General features: G+C 65.2%; 1 protein-coding gene across 8 annotated transcripts in view; it reads right to left on the bottom strand.

Annotated features, from left to right (window-relative positions):
* The window catches only part of KDM4B (lysine demethylase 4B), a 131,065-nt gene that overhangs the window by 19,046 nt on the left and 92,231 nt on the right, over nucleotides 1-19,788 (bottom strand). For 6 of the 8 annotated variants that reach the window (XM_053897917.1, XM_053897919.1, XM_053897920.1 and 3 more), the window contains 3 exons: nucleotides 10,297-10,493; nucleotides 3,234-3,335; nucleotides 2,654-2,853 (listed from right to left, as the gene is read on the bottom strand). In XM_053897917.1, the coding sequence (XP_053753892.1) occupies nucleotides 2,654-2,853; nucleotides 3,234-3,335; nucleotides 10,297-10,493 (499 nt within the window). The remainder of the gene's footprint in view (nucleotides 1-2,653; nucleotides 2,854-3,233; nucleotides 3,336-10,296; nucleotides 10,494-19,788) is intronic. The other 2 variants (XM_053897921.1, XM_053897922.1) reach the window with 1 other exon arrangement.

Raw genomic sequence — 19,788 nt, 5'->3', positions numbered from 1 at the left:
TAAAACCCAGTTCCTTACCACCAAACCCCATAGGCAGCTCGTCCCCACGCACTGGCATCTGGCAGGGTGTCTCTCGTTCAACCCCCGAGGGCCCTGCCGGTGAGTGAGGACCCAGGCACACCAAGGGGGGACAGCCGGAGGCAGAACAAGGGCGGGGCCGGGGCCCCGAATCCCCGCCTCTGCCTCCTCCCACCCGCGTGCTCTGCCCAGAACCCAGCCCGCCCCAGGGCGCAACCCTGGGAGGACGCCCACACCGCCTGCCCAGGCCCAGACTGCAGAGCAGGGCCCGCCCAGCTGGGGACAGACCACTGACTGCTCCGGCCCTTGCCAACCCCGCCAGGGACACCCCACCCAGTCTCCCAACTCCTCGGGCGGAACCCCAAACCGGCCGTATTCCTGGCTCCCCTCTCACTCTCCCTGCAGACCCACGGCCTCCAGGGTCAGATGTGAACCCCAGAGCCCACGTCTGAGAAATCTTCATCTGCCCAACACGGCTCAGCCTCCGGCCACCGGCCACCTCTCATGGGACGGGTACTCAGTCACGAGCGTTTGTTCGGTCGCCGCACACGCGTGACGGGGGTGCAGGGCCTGGTGATACCCATGTACCCTGGGGGGCCCACCGGCAGGGAGCCCCTTGGGGCAGCCAGGTGCTCTGTTTCCCCGCTGGTTTCAGCCTTGCTTTCTTCCCGTTATGGGCCAAACCGGCTCCCGCGTTCCCGCTGTGAGGTCCTAGCCCTGGCTGGCCCCGGAACGTCAGAAGGCGGCCTTGCTTGGAACGGTCGCTGCAGACGGCGCGAGACGAGGTGCGTCAGGGCGGGCCCTGATCCCACACCACCAGTCTCCTCCCAGAGGGGGAGGTGTGGACAGAGACGCGCCCACAGAGACCCAGACGGGGAGAAGGGCAGGAGGACCAGAAGGCGGCGGCCACCGGCCACGGGGCGGGGCCCGGAACAGACTCTCCCTCACAGCCTCAGAAGGAGCCGGCTCTGCCCACACCCCGAACTCGGACTTCTGGCTTGCGGGGTGCTTCGTTCCGGCAGCGTCGGCGGGCTCACGTTCTCCGTGGACAACGCGCCATCCGGCTTGGCGTGTTCTCCGAACTTGAATTAAACGGGACGCAGTGTGTGACACCCGAGCGACGTCTGAGAGTTGCTCCTGGGGCCGGGAGCGGTGGCCTTCCCTTCCGCCACCTGCACGGCCGAGGGGGGTGTCCTCGCTCCCGTCCCGTCCGATCGGGCAGCCTGACCTCTGCCGGCCCCTCTCCCTCCGTCTGTACTTGGGGGGCACCCAGAAACCCTGCGGGGACCCTGAAGGGGCTGCGAGAGCCTGCGTGGCGTTTGGAGGAAACCGTGTCGTCGCATCGGGGAGCTCCCCGGACGCACGTCGCTGCGGTCACGTGGAGGTTCTTCTGGTTTTTTAAACAGTCTCTGACTTTTCGGAAAAGGCCTCGTATTTGCCGCCAGGTTGCCTCCAAGGAGCCAACGCGAGGCGGCTGCTGTCATCCCGAGCAGCGTCTTCTCGAGAATCACCTCTCTCCCGCTCGCCCAAAGCCTGGCCAGCCCTACGGCTCAGCCGCCGACCCGCTTCCGTGCAGGCGACCGTGCCCACACCGGCAGCGGCGAAGTCGTCCTCCTCTCTAGTCGGGACGCCTGTCCTCGCCCCGCCCCGCCCTTCTGGGCCGTCTAGACCCCCCGCGCTTGACCGTGAACCTCGAAAGCTGTGCCAGGCTGTCTGAGATGCTCCTGCAGGGCCTCACCGGACAAACTCCAGTCACACAGGTGCTCTCCAACCGGAGCCCTGACCACCAGCCTGTGTGCACGCGGGGGGCGCGGGGCTGCCGTGGCCTGTCTGCCGAGCAGCCCCTCGTCCAGGCCCCAGGCTGCGCCCCGGGGCAGCCCCCTTGGATGTCACGTCATCTCTGACACGAGCCACGCGGCATGCCGGCGAGCGTGCGAGACGGGCCGAACGGCCAGCCACCAGGAGGGACACCGCATGTCTGAGGTGTGCCCCCCACCCAACCCAGGGGGGTCCGCCATCCAGCCCGGCCCGGCCCTTCCTTCGTACCCGGGGAGCACCTGCGACGGGCGCACAGGTGGGCAGCGAAAGCCGTCAGCGGGCGAACGAAAACGGCCACAAAGCAGCAGCACTGACGACAGCGGGGCGGGGGACCTTTAAAGCGCTCACGTGTCACCACTCCACGCCAAAAGGGCCTCGGACGGTGTACGGGGCACGTTTCCGGGACCCCTCCCCAGCACAGCCCCGGGTGCACCCTCACGTCGGAAGCCAGCTGGCCGGGCGAGGGTCCGAACCTGCTGCGCACAGGCACGCGTGTCTGGCCGCAAACGGCAAGCTGCCCTCTGACTTGAGGGACAGAGAACACGTCCGTTATGGGCCGAGTGCCCGTGTCTCCCCGGCTGGTACCCAGGGATGGCATCCGGAGGTGCTGGGGTGATGAGGCCGGGCCCTCGCAAATCGAACTGAGGCTGGAGAGCCCCCCTGAGTGTACGTTTCTGTGAGACCCCCCCCCCCTCCCCCCCCACTGCCAACTGGGCAACTGAACCGGACCCTCAAGAGCAGGGACTCTGCAGGCACAGCGGATGCTGGCTTCTCCACCAGCCGAGGCTCAGGAAGGAGACCCTCGGCCACAACTGACCTTCTGCGGCCTCGGCCTCCCGTCCCTGCGGTGGCGTCAGCTGGGGCTCCTCCTCTTCCTCCTCGGGGTCGGCCTCCTGTGAGGTCTCCTCCTTCAAGCCGCCAGCCTCCTCCAGGAGGGCGGCCCCAGCGGCCCCCTCCCCTGGGGACTTGGGGTCTTCCGGCTTGGGTTTCTTGGGCTGGCTCCGTTTCCGGTGGGACCTGGGGAGGGACAGTCATCAGCCAGGAGGCCAAGTGACAGGGAGGAGCCCCGTCTGAGCCGCCCCACCACCCAGCCGGCAGAACGGAGCCCCGGACGGCATCCCAGGGGCCGTCACGGGGCCAGCAGAGCTGGCTCAGGGGGCAGGTGGGGGGCCAGGCCCGGGGGGCCGTGTGGGGCAGAGCGGGTGCTGATGACCGGGAAGGGGGGGGTGGTGGGGGGCAGGGGAGGTGGAGGGGGACAGGCCTGGGGACCACGTGGGGCGGAGCGGGTGCTGATGACCGGGTGGGGGGATGGCGGGGGCTGGGGCAGAGCCGCTGTGGGGGGGGCGGAGGCAGGGTGGCGGGTGGAGATGCCTGCACACAGGGACAGGTGCACTTACGGCGGCCCCGGCCTCCTGGTCTGCTCTTTCTTCCTTTCTAGACTGGCCTTTCTGTCCTCCTCAGTCTTTCTCCAGTGTCTGTTTTCTTTCAGACTAATTTGTCTAGAATGTAAACGTCAGGGAGTTTTTCTCTAGCACCTGTGCTGACTCCCCGGATGCCTCATCTAAGGGCCTGGCCTCGGGCACCTGGCCGTCCCCGTCCCCCTGCTCTGTGCCCCTCACTCGAAGGAGCTGCAGAGGCCCCTGCTCGCCTGTCCCCAGCTGGCCCCCGGGGCAGGGCCCAGCCTCGCTCGGGGACGCAGCTCTCTGGGGGCGGCCCTCGGCCCCGACTGAGAAGTCGCCTGAGGCTTAGCTCTGGCTTCTCAGTGCAAACCAGACAGAATCGGTTATAAAGGTAAAAAAGATGGTGACCAGGGTGGGTGGGCCACCACGTCAGAGGCCAGGGCCTCCCTGTCCAGCTCTGGGGACTTTGCAAGGAGGGGAGAGAAGTGGCTTTTAGGCTGACACCAAGGCGTGTGACGGGCCCAGGAGCAGAGGCAGAGGCTGGGGCGTGGAGAAGCCCGCACCGGGCGGGTCACTGGCGTCCTGCAGGGGTCGAGGGGACAGCCCTACGGGGTCTCAGACTCAAGGCCTCATCGCCTCCGAGCCTTTCTTCCCCCTCACTGTCAGCAATGCCGACGGGAGGGTATGGCTGCGGCTTCCCGTCCCCCAGGGGCTCTTGGTCTGGTCCCAGTGAGGTCGGTTTGGACACGGGGTCCTATGACGGGGGGGGGGGGGGTCCCTGTAGCGGTCACACCTCCAAGGATCAAGAGGTCACCCAGCAAAGCAGGGCTACCTGACTGGGGCCGGGAGGGGGCCCGGGGAAGCCTTGAGGGCTCCCGATGCCAGGACCCCCACCTCCCACCCAGGGGGTGCCCACCACCGCCCCGCTGTCCCAGGACATGGGCTCCTGACAGCTGCCTCGCCACCTCGCCCCGCGCCTGCGGCCGGGGGGGGGAGGGCCTCTCCTGACTGTCCCCTAATGCTGACTGCCCTGGTCCTTCCCACTGCTCGGCTGCCTCGCTCGAGAGCCCCAGGCGATGCCAGGCTGACAGGCCCCGGGTGATGTTCGCACATGAGCCACTCCGATGACCAAAGGCGGGGAGCAGGGAGCATTCCGGGGGAGGGGGCGTCATGGGCGGAGGCATGGCATCACACACATCATGGCGTGCACGGGGCGCTGCGGGGGGTGCGGGGTGGGGTGGGCGGGAGGACACGCGGGCAAGGAGCCAGGCAGGAGGGGGCGCGGGAGCCAGGGGGCCGGGGGGTGGGAGAGGAGAACGCACTCTACCGCCACAGAGCCCCTGGGGCCTCCGGGCGGAGCGACTCTGGGAGAGACGGGCCCAAGCCCCAGGACAGCAGCACGGCCCAGCTGGCTCTTGTCACCAGCTGCCTCCGGAGGAGGGGCTTCTCTCCAGGCCTGAGGACACCGCAGGGCAGGGGGCCCACAGGCGAACCCCCACGCTGGCCCCAGGCAGCAGCCAGCAGGAGGGTGTCCTCCCACTGTCAACTCACCTGGCCTCGGTTTCCTGCAGCTGCCCGGCTCCTCGGCTCCCCTCCTACCCACCCCCCACCCGACCCCGGAACCAGAGGCCACTCCCGATGCCGCCGGCCACTCCCAGGGCGGACCGGGGGGTGGTCCTGTCTGTGCCAGGGAGCCTAGACCTTCCTGGGCCTCCAGAGCATCCTGGACTCAGAGCCCTGGGCGCCCCCAGCCCCCAAGCACCACTGGGCCTTTGCTAGTGTGGAGACCCCCAGGACGGGTGGCACCAGGCAGACGGGCAGAGGCAGAAGGCCACCCTCTGCGGCGGACTAGGAAAAGCGAGCTGAAGGTCGGCGTGCAAAGACAGCCCTGCTTTGTGAAAACGTCAGCTGGGAGAACTGGTGGCAGCCGGGCGGAGCCAGTGGGCACCGAGTCACGCAGCGCGGCCGTCGCAGCGCCCCCCGGGCCAGATCCCCAGATGGGCCGCCTTCCCTGCTTCGAGCGGTTTCTCCCCTACCGCTGCCTGCACGGCCACGCTGCCTGCCAGCAGTCACGCGGGGTGTGGCCATCCTGCCGCCACGTGCCACGCGGTGGAAAGCCTCCCTTCCGTCTTTCTCTGTAGACAGCGTCCATCCACGAGCGACGCAGCTGCCTGCGTCGTATTCTTTGCTCACCCCTCCTAGAGTCGGTCATCGGCCGGTCCCAGATGCTTGGCTTTCCAGGCGACCCCCAAGCTCCTGGTGTGGCCTCTGACGCAGGGTGTCCCACACTCCTCGGTGACACCTGGGGGCCTGTCCCCTTGAGACTGCCTTGGACTTGCCTGGGTGGGATCCAGGTCCCTCGATCTGATGACCTTCTTGGTTGATGCCCTTGTTTAGTTGGAGTATATCCTCCAGGAGCTTCCTCAGTAAGAAAGGAAATTGAGGCTTTAGAGATCTAGAAAGATCTTTATCCCCTTGCATATTGAGTTGGTAATTTTGCTAGGTTTTGTTTTGTTTTTTCGAGAGAAAGCGCGAGTAGGGGAGGGGCAGAGAGAGAATCCCAAGCAGGCTCCTCACTGGCAGAGCAGCGCCCGACGTGGGGCTTGACATCACGAACCGCGACATCGTGACCTGAGCCGATATCAAGAGTTAGACACTCAACCGACTGAGCCACCCGGGCGCCCCGGCTGGGTACGTACTTTCCGGTTGGAAATTGTTTCCCTTCTGATTTTTGAAGGCCTTGCTCCTTCGTGTGTTGGCTCGTAGCATCATGGGTGCAAAGTCCCATGTCTTTAGGGTCTCTTGTTCTTTACGTGGGCCTGGCTGTTCCTTCCAGAAGCTTCTGGGACCTTCTCTTTAACCCAGAGCTGTGAAGCTGCATAGTGACGTGTGCACAGCGTGGGTCATTCTTGTCCTCTGTGCCCGACTTGGAACTCTGCGAACGCAACGCTTGGGTGCCAGGCAATGTTCTTTTCTCTCTGCCCAAAGCTCCTGGCAGAGGCCGGAGCTGCTCAGGGAGCCTCTGTTGTCCGATGCCCCGTCCTCCGCTCGACCCCTCGGCTCTGGGAGACTCCTCAAGCCGACTCCCGGCTCGCCTCTCCGTCCGTCTGTCCGCCCGCCCGCCTGGAGCCAGGTCTTCCTGAGCTGCGGGCTCCTCCTTGCCTGCAGTGGCGCCCGGGAGGGCAGGTGGCTGGCGGCTCACCGCTCTCGTCTCTCACTGGAGAGGCCGACTCGCACGCCACCTTCTGCCGAATCTCAACCCGAGCCCCGCGACGCCTCACACTCAGCCTCCAGCCCACCGGAGTCCCCGGCGTCTCTCCCCGGCCGTTCCAGAGAGCGCCACGAAGGCGGGCCCGCTTGCCCACCCTTTCCTTCCTGCCAAAGTCTGTGGGCACTGCTCAGCCGCTGCCCTCCCTCTGCCGTTCTCAGTCACTCCTCTGGGCTCCTGGCGGTGGTTTCAGGAGAGGGTGGACGAGAACACGAATTTACCGGCCAGGCCTGACTGGGCGTCTGCCGTGGGTTCCTACGAACTGAATACTGGGACCAAGTCCAAATACCTACACTAATATTTTCAATACGGAAGCAGGTTCTTGGGATCGCTGACGGCAGGAGAGGCGGGGTGGGGGGCTCCTCTTGGACCCCCGCCCGTGCAGCAGGCCGGGGGAAGGGCTCCTGGTCTGGTCAACAGAGGGGCCCAGAGCACCCAAGGCGCCAGCTCTCACAGGACCGGCCGCCGACCAGGGTCTCTACCTCCACAGAGGACACTCAGGCCACGGCAAGGCCCCCGGGGCCAGCACGGCTGCTGCGTCTGGGCACAGGGGGCTGCGAGCTCTGTGCCCAAAGTCCTTCTCCCCACCGCCTGGCCCCAAGACACTCTCCCCCTTTCCCTCCAGCACTCCACGTCCCCAGAGACAGGCAGGCCTGCGGCACCTGTTTGGTGTGGAAGATTAACCCACAGGAGGGCGACAAGAGAGGCCCACATCACTGTCCCGGAGAGGCCAACACCTGGCTTCTGCCTGGAGACATCTGGGGTGCGGTGTGGGGGTGCTACCCGGAAGGCTGAAGCCCTAGGGGGCGGCGGCCCGGCTGAGCCCGTCTGAGCAAGGACCACGGACAAGCGGCAGGTGCCAGAGGAGGCGGAGAAGCCGCGTGGGCACTCGCGGGATGGAGGGGGCAGCGGGCAGGAGAGGGGCCCCCCCGCATCACACCCTTGGGCAGGGGCCCCAGATGGTGTCTGGGGGCACCTGTGGTTGTCACAACCGGGGGTGCTGCTGGGTCGGGGGTGCTCCTTAACCTCAGGATGTGTCCTCCCCCAGAGAGTGACCTGGCCCCCAGAGTCCCCAGTGTTAAGGGGAGGGGCTCCGGTGTGGGGACAGGGCTGGCATCGCCCCTGGCTTGGGCCGGAGGGTGTTCAGGGGGTGCCATCCCGGCCAGGGCTCAGGGGGGCCGGCACAGCGGGTCGGGGCAGGGCACCAGTGGCCGGGAGAGAGTCACACGGGACTCTAAGTGTCACTGAACTCGGGCCGAGCACAGCGGCATCCAGCTTGGCCTTGGGTCCCCAGTCAGCCTTTCTGGAGAACGGCCCCCTCAACCCGTGACTTTGAAGAAAGAGAAGGGAATCAGCTGTGTTTTCCATGTTTAAAGGCTTTAAAGACAACTATATCCTTGGGATCACGACTAATTTGTTACTCAGTCTCCCTGCAGGAGTAAAACAGCTCCACCGGTCCGGTCGGCAGAGAGGAAGGGAGAGGCGCAAGGCAGGAACACTCCAGAAAGGAACAGCACGTGCACGACACGACACGGGGGCCGACAAGGGGGCCAGGAGGGTGAGGCGGCGGCCGAGGCAGCGGGGCTGCAGGGCGCTTCCTCTGGCACGGAAGGTTCTGGGCTGGCAGCCCGTGGTCCCTCTTCCCGGGCAGGCTCTTCCGACAGCCTCTGATGCCACTCCGTTCCTGGCCGCGCTGCCTCTTTGCCGGCAATCCGCTCTGTTGACCAATTAGCCGGAGCCACAATCAATCAGCCATTATGCAAATGCACGTCTGGCCTGGGGGCGGCCTCAGCAAGAAGCTGCTCTTGGCAAAGAACCGCGGAGAGTGGGGAGAGCCTGACGCCGGCCAGAAATCAAAAGGACGGACAACAAAAGAAATCGGAAAAGGGAGTCTCACCTTCCCAAGGGCTGTCAGGAGCTGCCGGAACATTCTCAGAGAGCGGGGCCCCGGGGTGGGGGAGACACGCAAGGAGGCTGAGTCTGCCCAAGATTCGCGGTTTCACAGACGGACACGTGGAAACAAGGACAGCCCGGTCGGGGGCAGGTTGTGGACCGGCACGGCCACCCGGCCAGGATGGTTTTCCCCAGAAATAGTTCCCAGGACGTCCCCACAGAGTGTGGGAGTGCCAGCGACGGGGCTCCCCGAAGGAAGGATGTGGCCCAGCCTCCCAAGCGCTCAGCGGCCAGGCCCCGGGGAGACACAGTCCGCTGCCAGCCAGGTCAAGATCAAGCCAGAAGGGACCAAGTGGCTGCACTGGAAAAGCCTTGCTCGAGGCACAGATCCGCCAGCCCCCTAGTTTGGTGCCGCTGAGGGTGAAGGAAGTTCAGAGCACAGTGATATGATACTTTGTGGCAGGTGAAAATGATACGGAATTCCAACCTCAGCGTCCGTCCGTCGATAAAGCTTTCCCCGGACACACCAGGCTCGCTTGTGTATTTGTGTATCGAGTGTCTATCGTCTACAGCGGCTTTCGCGGAGTCGAGTGGCCCTGAGAGACCGGCTGGCCCTTCACCGCGAGGTCCCGGCTCACAGCTGGGGGCCCAGCAAGCATTTGCTGACTGGTCCGCAGGCACCAAGAAGGAATCCGGCGAAACGCTGTCTGTGAACGCTCAGACCCGGGGAGCCCGGGTGCTCCCACAGAAAGCAAACGGACCGACGTTCCGGGCCCTGCGGCTGGCTGTCTCTGGTTCCTGGCACCACGATGATTTCCACCTCAGCCCAGACCTGCCCCCCGCGCCCCTACGGCCTCGGCGACACGCCAGGAGGGCGCTGTCGTCTTGTCCTGTCCTCCCCCACCCGATGCCGGGCAACGGGCCGGGCAGCGACTACCCTGTCCTGGAAGGGTCCACGCGGTAGAGGGGGGCCCCCTGAGCCCAAGAGGGGTGCAAAGAACTCTGCAGTCACGGCTGTAATCGCGAATCCAAACAGCACGTTTTGGCAAGGGCCAAATGAGCACCCACAGACGCAAAAAGCCCGGCCGCCGCGAGCTGCCGAGAAGGGACCCGTGCAGCGCCCATGCGCAGAAACAGGGCTCTCGCGCCCAGGACTGTCAGGAGAGTGACAGACCGCACGCGTCCTCCCAGAGCGGAAACTGTGCGGCCCAAGGGCCAAAGGGCTGGCCTCCCGGGAGCTGGAGAACGAGGGGTTGGAGGGAACCTGAGACCCCGACCACACTGACGCCACCTGCCCCAAGGCCCATCGGCTGTGTTTGGGGAAGTGGAGGCCAGAGAAACACCTGGAGAAGAAACAGGAGGAGGAGGGCAAGAGGGGGGTTGGAAGGAAAAGGAAAGGAGGGGGGAGGTGGGGGAGAAAAGGCGGAGATGGGGAAGAGGGGGAGAAGACGGGAGTGGGGAGGGGGGAGGAGGAGGGGGGAGGAGGAGGGGAGAGGAGGGAGGAGGGGAGGAGGAAGGGAGGAGGGGAAGGGAAAGGAGGGAGGAGAGGAGGAGGGAGGAGAGGAGGAGGAGGGGGGAAGGGAAGAGGGGGAGGCGAGAAAGAGGGGAGGGGAGGAAGGGAGGAGGGGAGAAGGGAGGGAGGAGGGGAGAAGGGAGGGAGGAGGGGAGAAGGGAGGGAGGAGGGGAGAAGGGAGGGAGGAGGGGAGAAGGGAGGGAGGAGGGGAGAAGGGAGGGAGGAGGGGAGAAGGGAGGGAGGAGGGGAGAAGGGAGGGAGGAGGGGAGAAGGGAGGTCGGGGACAGCCTGCGGCCAGCAGCCCGGTAAAGAGTGAGAGCGGGACTCACTGACGGCCATCACCAGAGCCAGGCAGGTGCAGCGGCTCGGGCCGCCGGGTGACTCACCTGCGCAGGAGCTTGGCCTTGAGTGAGGCCCGGGAGGCGCTCCAGGTGCTCAGCTCGGGGCTGCTCAGGGCTGTGGGCCGGGTGTGGTCCAGCACCGTGAGGTCCTTGCCTTGCTTCCACAGCTCGTACCGCTCCGGCTGCAGGATGCGCACGAAGACGTCCATGGAGATCTTGACCATGTCCTTCCGGCACGTGCACTGTTGGGGGGCGGGGAGGGGAGACCCGCTGAGCCCGTGGCCAGCGAGCTGAACACAGGCGGGTGACCACGGCCCGGGCCCTCTCCTCTCCCGAACGGCTACCTTCAGACGCGAGATGGTAGCTTTCTGTCCCGGGAGGAAGCCGTGCCCTCCAGCGCGAGCCCCTGGCCCGCCCCCGTGGGGTCACAGCCACCGCCCAGCACACGGTCCAGGGACAGGACAGCAGACCCTTTGTGGGGGCCTCGGGGGTCAGCAGGCGTAGAGACGCAGCTCAGGAGCCCGAGGCCACGGGGGTCCACTTTCCGGCCGCCCGGGTGTCGGCTTTAAGCAAAATCTCCCTCCTGTCGGACACACGAGCCCCCAAGTGGGTGAAAATGCACAAGAAATGCTTCGTAACAGCAGCAACTCCAAAGGTCAGGAAGGAAGAGGGAAGAGCGGTCAGCCCCAAAAGGCCGAGAGCGAAAAAGGAAACACAAGTGGTTCCGAGCAGGTACAGGGTGCCCAAGGACGCACACGGGCCGGTCCCGATCCCTGCCTCATGGGTTTGGGGAGAGGAAGCCAGGACCCGGAGGCTCAGCCGCCGGTCCCGGGGTGGCGAGAACTCGGACACAGAGCACCGGCTGAGGAAGGGGGCTGGCACGGTGTGCCGGGCGGCCTGGAGGAACGCTGCCTGGGCCGGAGGCTCCTTTGTGTCTGGGAGCTTCGACCGCTGGGGCAAACGAGTGTGGCAAAGACAGGCTGAAATGGCGTCCCTTTTGCCCCCTCCCCTGCTGTCTAGACCCGTCCCTCTTGGGCCCTGAACGACTCCCACGGGCCACATGCTCCTGGAGCCTCTCTCTCCTCCAGGTCACAGCGTAAGCCCCGGGGCTGGGCACCGTGCGGGAGGCACGCAGGTGTCCCGGGGACACTTAACACCTCGGGGAGTCATGGGCCAGAAAAGCCAGCCGAAGATTCTGGAAGCTGGGCTCTGCCCAGTGAGCCAATGACCCTCCTCAGTCAGCAGAGGAGGAACCCGGGCAGCCCTGGTCTCCTACTTACCTGCGGGATGAGACCGAGACGGGGCTGGAAAATCATCCTACTGCCACAAGGGAGAGAAACAGAGGGGACACTGGCCTAGGGCAGAGCTGGCAGAGGGCCAGGCAGTGAGCATCTTCAGCTTTGTGGACTGCCCCGTCTCCGCCACAACCTCTCAACTCTGCTGCTGGAGCTCAGGCGCGTCACAGATGAGCACGTAAGTGAACAGGGGTGGCTGCACACCAATAAAACTTGATTTAGGAAAACAGGCGAAGGGCCGGGTGTGGCACAGGCCCTGGTGTGCGGCCCGCTGGTCTAGACTCTGGAAGATGAACCGGCCCCCGCAGCAGGCAGCCTAGGGGACCTCGGGGAGTGGGGGGGGGACGTGACCCTGGGGTGCTGCACTTGGAGCCACCCTTCGGGGACATACGTGCCCAGGGACACCTGCACATCCACCGCAGCCCCTGTGGCTCGGACTCTGAACTCCTGCCCCTTTCTGCCCCCCTGTCAAATGAACGGGCTTAGGAGAAGCCCGTTTCCGAAACTGTGGCTTAAAACCTATTTCCGTTCTAAACACACGTCTCGCCCTCCCTTTACTACCGTGTCACCGTCACCGCCGCTTACGGAAACGACGGCGAGAAGGAAGAGAGCTAACTGCCTCCCCTTCCAAGGGTCCTCCATCTGCCCCGGAAGCAGGGAACGTGGAGGACCCCCGATCTGAGGTGGGCGCCATGGGGCTGCAGGAGGGGCTTCGGGAAACTTCCAGAGGAATCTCCTGCGGACCCAGGCCCCACCCCCACTCCTCCCGGGGCTGGAACCGGGAGCTCGGACTCGGGGACAGCGATAACCTCGCCACGCTGAGCAGGAGGGACTATTTGTGGACAAGCGATTCCCAGCAAACGCGATTCATTTCATGAAAAATTGTGCAGGAGAGAAGGGCTGGCGGTATAATTTGGCTTCGCAGTGGCGGGAGCACAGATGGTGCCCGTGTTTCGGATTCCTGGCCCGGCACAGCCTCCCCAGAGTCACCATCAGCAGCAGCTTAAGGGATTTGTATCGAGTGGCTTTGCAATCGCTTCTCCTTAAGTAATTAAAAAAAGCACCTGTGTGCAGCACGGAGGGGGACACGTGGATGTGCTCCACGGAGCACTGCCTGGCGGCCTGGAGTCCGGCCCGCTTCTGGCCACGGTGGGGCTGGTCACCGGCGGGGGCGGAGCGCGGAGCAGACGGGCATCCGGGGAGCAAGCAGCGGGACCCAGGGAGGGGATGACAGCCGCTGGGATTCAGGACACGGCCACGTCACCTCCACGGCGGACCAGCCGGGCTCGGGAGCAGGTGCCACGGACCCACGGGCTCCCGTCGGCCCACCACACAGGGAGACGAGGCTGCTAAGGCCAACGACGGGACCTCAGCTCTTCCTCACAAGCGACTTCCTGGGGCTGAACGTGCCAGCCCCCCGACGGCCCCCGTGGGACCATCACACACCGCTGTTTCGTTGTGGCCAGCGGGGAGCCCGCGCAGAGGCTCGGCGTTGCCGGGGTGACCCGCGAGGGGGCTGGGGCAGGAGCTTCGGGCAGCCTCTGAGCAGGGCCCGGGGCGGGAGGCCCGGAGCAAACGGCCCTATTTGTTTCCGTTCTCCCCCTCCGGCCCCCATCCCGCCCCAAAACCCTCTGGGACACGCGTTTTCAAGGATCTGCTGGAGTCACTCAAGCTGACGGTCTCCGCTGCTCTCGCATCAGCCCCCCAAGTTAGCGGCCCCCGTCGGCGCCGGCGACAGAGAGAGCGTGCTTGCTGTCACACGGCTGTCACGGGCTGGCCGCGTCATTAATTTCCGATGAGAAATGGGGCGCCGATGCGGGGGAGGAGGTCTGAGGGGCCCCCTCTGGGTCCCCCGCCCCAGGGCCTCCCGTACCACGGTCAGGGCCCACAGCCCTCAGCCCCCAGAACTGGGCGTGGAGGGGCTCTGCGCGGAGCGGGGCTCAGTCACTAGCATGCCAAGTGGCACCTGCCCTGCCCTGATCAGCCAAGGCAGGGTGGCTGGGGATTGCATCAGCGCCAGGCGGGGCCATCTGGGATCCGAGGAGGAAGCGAAGGCAAGAGGCGGGAATTGGGGTGGGGGAGGCGGGGAGAGACTCACTGTGGCACGGGGTCCCCCCCACTGCCAGCCTCCACCAACGGTCTGTTCCCGGACAGCTGCCTGACCTGCAGGTCCCCATCCTGGACCTGCCTGCCTTGGGGTCGGCCTCCCGTCCACGCACAGGCTGCCGCGCCTCGCCCCGATCCTGGGCTCCCTGCCCCGCGCTGGCCCCGGCACCCGTGGCTTCGGCCTGTGCCCTCATACCCTCCGTCGGCCCGCGGGCAGCCAAGAGGCACAGTGTGGGCCGGGGCAGGGTGGACACCGCCCATACCCGCGGGCGGAACCTGGTTCCCCGACGACGCCTCACATCGAGAGGGGCCCGACAGCCTGCCTCCCAGAGCCGGGTTGTAGCTAATTCACGCGGTACGTGCGGTGGCCCTCCCGCAACGCAGGCAACACGCGCGCTGCGAAACGACAGCAGAGGAGAGACAGCGCCCACCTCCCCCCTCGCAAAACCAGGACAGGCCTGCCCAGCCTGCCCCGACCAAGGCCAGGCTGGTGGGGACAGCAGCCGCCAGCCCCGCCCCCTACCCCCGAGGGATCTCACCCAAGGAAGTGAGAAATCCAGACAGAGCCGGTCTCGACTCCAGAACCGTAAGCAGGCTGGTCAACAGTCCTGGGCAACGAGACAGGTCCGCCCGTCGGGCCAGGACACCATTTACGTGGCAGAACCATCCTCAGGAGAGAACCGTCAGCTCAAGAGTTACGCTACGCGCAATCCCAAGTACACCGAAGCCGCCATCGCGACCAAAAACAAGCCAAGTTGGCTTCAGAACAAGCCAAGGACGTTCGTCGAACACCTACCGGGCCCTTTCAACCGTGGGGCCCAACGACCCGCCGACCAAGCTGCTTAGTTTCCTAAATCTCTTTATTGGGCAGGAGTGTCCCTTAAGTCGAGGGTGGGCAAACGCAGCCCCCCACCTGTGCGTGAATGAAGTTTTCCTGGCACGCGGCCGCGGCCACGGCTGTGCGGGCGCTCCGACAGCCGAGTGGGGCCGTCCCACACGGACCGTGTGGGTTCGTATTCACGATCGGGTCCTTTACAGGAAGCGTGCCGTCCCTTGATGCAGGGGGCAGAGCGATCTTTATAGGGTAGCCTGAGGCCGAAGGACCCACGGGGGAGCCACCACAGACTCCGTGCTACGGACGGAGTTGTGTCCCCCCCGCCCCAAGTTCCCGTGTTGAAGCCCCAACCCCTAACACGACTGCAAGCAGAGACGGGGACGTTAGCAGGTAACCACAGTGAAACGGAGTCCCCTACTCCCCGCCCCGTCCTGTCCCCGCCTCCTCCACGCGAGGGTCCGGCAAGAAGGCAGCCGTCCACACTCTGCCAGACGGCTCTCACCCGAGCCCAGCCCCGCTGGTCCCTGGTCTCAGACGTCCAGTCTCCCCAAGTGTGGGGAACCCGTTCCCACTGTTTATAACCACCCCCACCCCACCCCCCCACCCCCCACCCCGCCCATGGTACTTCATTACAGCAGCTCGAGCTGACCAAGACAGACGTCCTTGTGAGGACTCACTGCGGTCCTGGTCTTCATACTGAGGAGAGCAGGCTGCACACCCCCTTCCATCTGCTTCCGGAATCCAGCTCTCGCCGGGTGCCAGGAAGCGCCCGGAGCCTGGTGCGCAGAGGCCTGGCCTCAGGCTCCGTCTTTTCTGGGCCCCCTGCCCTCCATATCTGCGGCCCGAGCTGGCCATTCGCCGGGGAAACATACCCGCCAGAGCCCGAAAGGGCCTCGGAGGGCCTGGCAGAACCTGCCCCGTGCTGTCCGGGGGCTCTGAGTCCCCGCCTAGTACAGACAAACCAGAAAATGAGAGGCAGAGACCGTCAGGGCGGGTCTCTCTCCTCTCCTCTGGGGTGGTGGGCGTGCGGGTGGGGTTTTGTTCCCGAATCAGTCCCAAGGTACCACACCTACCAGCAGAAACATCACACGAGGCCCAAGTCGCGGGAGTGGCTTCCCCAAGGGACTCCCGTCACCCCGGGGCTGGCGGAAAGCCGCCTGCAGCCTTCAGAACAGCTGACCCGGTGTGGGCCCGTGCTTTACGGGCCTTTAACTTCCTAAGGCTTTAGCATGTTTAAAAAGAGAGGCACCAAGGTTCGAATCTGCAATGGAAGCCATCAGAAGAACCCAGAGCAAAAGGGTCTCAGACTCGCAGCTCAGAGAGAGCCCCGTCTCCTGCGTGCGGACTACCGTGTGCTCTGAGCTACAGGGACGAAGTGGTCAGTGTCGCCGCACGCTGGTACCTGCCCTCAGCAGCTCTGGCTACGATGGGGCGGGGATAAAAACGCGTGAGGAGACAGCTGCACAGAGGGCACAGCAGGGCCCCATCCACCCTCCCTGGTCGCTGGGAGCACTCACCTACTGTGCCCTCTCCTCGTCCGGCCCCTCCACATAAGCACCCTGGGGGAGGGCCAGGCCGCGATGCCTCTGCGCCCACCCGGGGACTGAGTCTCACGGACATCTCGCCAGGGTCCCCGAGAGCACCGGTGGGGGAGGGGAGAGGGTGGGGGGAGAGGAGAGAGAGAAGGCAGGAGGGCTGGGGGCAGCAGGAGCCCAGCCAGGGCCCCAGCTGGTCCCCAGACACAGTGCCCCCCGACATGGAGCCTTCTGTCCCATAAGCACAGGCCTCTGTCACCCCCAGGGGATGACTTCTGTCACAGAAGGCCGGGGATCTTGAGAGCACCAGCCAGAGGCTCAACGAGAAGCACTCTTGTCACTTCCAGATGACAAATGACAAGAGTCACGACCGTGGAGTTTAGGGGCCCCGGGCCTAATCTGAGCACTGAGCTGGGAGCAGGGAGGCTGTCACCCCAGGCTGGAAGCCTGACACATCAAACAGCCCGACGTTCACAGCGTAGGTCTCCCAGGATCTGCTGCGGGGTCCGAGGAAAATGAGAAAACAGGACAGGGAGGAGGTCTGCCGCTGCTTATCAGAGCAGGGGCCACAAGCGGGGACGAACAGGCTTCTTCTCTCCAGACAAAATAGAAACTGGCATATCGTCAGGCTCAGCGCGGGTGGCCCTCGGGGCCCAGCAGCACTCGGCTCGGGCCGTGTGGGCCGGGGAGGACGGGGCACAGGCCCCTGGCACTCAGCGCACGTGGCGGCAGGGACTCCCAGAACCACCACCAACACGAGACCCTGATGATAACCGAGCTCTACAACCTCGACTCCGGGTCTCCCTCTCTGGGCCGTAAAGCGGAGTAAACTCAACCTTTTCACGGGAATGAACGTTAACGCCCGACACGACTTAGAGGATCTCACGACGTGGCCCTCCCGACGGCCTTCGCCAGAGCGCACAGAATGCTGCCCGGCCACGTGGGAGGGCGGGCTCAGGTCTGAGTCAGCAGGTGGCAGGCGGCCAGCGACCCGTGGCTCCTCTGGGACTGGGCGCCACGCAGGCCCCCCCCCCCCCCCCCCCCCCCACCGCTCTCCATCACCGCCAAGGACACATCCGGGTAGGGAGCGCGCTGGAGTGTGTGCGGCCGGGTGCAGGGTCTCCTCCGCAAGCATTTTGCTAACTGCAGAGAAAGCGTCAGCCCGCAGGCCCAGAAGTACACCCCTACCTCTTCCTCGGGAGGCTGGCGCCACGTCTGGGCCACAGAGACGGGGAGGGGGCACAATGTCATTACAGCAAACCCTTCTGGGGGGAGGCCGGCCGCGCGCCGCAGGGGTGTCAGACGAGCTGACGCATGCAGGGCCCCCGGCCCGGGGCTGCCAGAGCAGTCGGCGCATTTCCGCTCCCGGAACGAGACCCCCGCCTACTCCTCCAGCCCCTCCCCGCGCCGCTCATCTGGCAGGAGCCGGGCCGCCCAACTGTTTCTCTGCATCTGAGTCCTAGGCCCGGTGCTCTGTTCCCACCATCCGAGGACTCACCCTTCACCAGCCACACCGACCCCGCGCAAAATGACTGAAAGCAAGCGAACCGCTGTGCTTTTGTAAAGTGCGACAAAAAAACCACCAAAAGCGAGACCTTCCTCGGACGCAGTTTTTGCAAAAGGAGAGCTCTCTCCCGTGCTGACTCCACCAGCGGCCCCGCCACACGCCTCCGCAGCCTGTCCTCAGGGACCTCAAAGCCACTGTGGCTCCTGGCCTGCGTGAGCCCCGGGGTCCGCACCCCCCTCCGCCTCTAAGCCTGGGCCACGCGTCACAGGTCTCCGTGGGCCGCGCTCCAGACGCGACCTCCCAACGCTGCTTCCGAGGGCTCCACCGGGAGCAAAGACACAAAACTCGTGCGCGGAGCTTGACCGCTCCCGACGGATGCGGGGCCCTGAATGCCTGCAATCGGAAGGGCCGGGGACCTGCCGTGTCCAGGTTGTTTCCAATCTTCTCCATGGGTGTCTGGGGGGCTCCGTCGGTTAAGCGTCGACTTTAGCTCAGGTCACGATCTCACGGCTCTGGAGTTTGAGCCCCACGTCAGGCTCTGGGCTGACAGCTCGGAGCCTGGAGTCTGCTTAGGATTCTCTACCCCTCGCCTGCTCTGTCTCTGTCTCTCTCTCTCTCAAAAATAAGTAAACGCTAAAAAACCCCAGAATCGGCCCCTTACAAAAAAAAAGAATCCCCCACGTACTAAACTAATGGGATTACAGCGTGAGTGACCATGAAGTTCACTTCCCTCAGCTGAGTCTGCTAGCGGAAACCACCTCCGTGTTTCTGGAGGACGGGATGTGATCCCACTCTTCTCGTCTGGCTCTCACCCCACGTGTGTGCAAGTCCACGTTCTTTCAGAGGCGGATTCTGACTGATTTTTAATGTGTCTTTATTTTTGAGACACAGAGAGACAGAGAACGAGCAGGGGAGGGGCAGAGAAAGAGAGGAAGACACAGAATCCAAAGCAGGCTCCAGGCTCCGAGCTGTCAGCACAGAGCCCGACCCGGGGCTTGAACTCACAAACGGCGAGATCATGACCTGAGGCAAAGTCGGACGCCCAACCGATGGAGCCACCCAGGCGCCCCGATGCAGATTCTGATTTAAATCAACCGCTCAGCACTCCCCTCCTGGCCCTCCCACCACAGAATGTTTCGGCTCGTCCCCAGGCAGCAGGGAGGTCACGGAAGTAAAGAGGGTCACCTGCGGGGATGGACGCCCCTGACAACACGTGAGACCAAAGCCACCACCACACGAATACGGGAACGTCCGTTTCGCAGAGGAGGGGGGCTGAGGCTGCCACGGCCAGGGCACGAGGCCAGCAGGCGCCCAGGTCCCCTGAGGACCTCCCCGCTGGGCGGGAAGACCATGCTGGCGGAAGTCGGGCGGGGGAGGGCCTGGGGGGGGCACTTGGCGAAGGCTCGCAGGGCTGCACACGCTCCATTCGGACCCGAGGGTCCCGCCCCAGGCCGACAGGGCTGGTAGCCTCAGGGGAGGGCCTGCGTTATGACCCCAGCTCCTCTGGCCCCCCAGCTGCCCCATTCGCTCCCAGCATCCCTGGCCCGCCTCACGCTCTGATCTGTGCCGGGCCCCCCGTGGCACGGCCGCGGCCACAGAAAAGGCGGCCGTGTCACGGCAGGGCCGCCAGCAACGAGAAGAACGCCGGGCGCCTTGTTGGGGCTCCAGCGGTGGGCGGTCTGGGCCGGGGCTGCCCCAGGACCCCCGGGCGGCCCTGGAAATGACCGGAGTGCGCGAGACAGTAACGCGGCCAGGCTGCCTCGGGGCCCGCCGAGTCCCGTTTGCCGCGTTTCCCCCAATTTAAATAGCACTGAGCTTTAATCGGAGGCCACCTCTTCTGAAAAATCGAACAGACATTAGAGTCCGCTCGTGTGAAAGAGCCAAACGGGACAGAGAGGACGTGCTGCCGGCCTAGACGGGCAAATTATTAAACACGGTTCGATGAAATCATCCACCCGAACAGCATGTGTGCACGGGGACCCTCGCACTTTCCCGCCACAGGAGCAGGACCGGCACCAGCTCCCGGGCCTCCTGACGTCAGGAACAGGGGCGGAGCTTCGCCAGGGCCCAGTGGGCGGGTCAGCAGCCAGCGGCCCGCACGGTCCCTGGCACGCACGAGGACGGGGCACCCTCAGAAGCAGCAAACCCCAGGTGGTGAGGCCGGGCCAGCGAGGGCCCGTCTTCTGGCCGACGGCTCCCCGTCCCTGCAGAGTCGGGTGCCCGAACCCACACGCCGCCTCCGCCTTCTGCCCTCTGCCC

The sequence above is a fragment of the Panthera pardus genome, unplaced genomic scaffold (assembly GCF_024362965.1).
Source record: "Panthera pardus isolate Hobbes unplaced genomic scaffold, ASM2436296v1 HiC_scaffold_8, whole genome shotgun sequence".
Taxonomy (NCBI): Eukaryota; Metazoa; Chordata; class Mammalia; order Carnivora; family Felidae; genus Panthera; species Panthera pardus.
The sequence above is the reverse complement of the archived record's forward strand: the minus strand, read 5'-3'. Positions and strand labels throughout refer to the sequence as shown.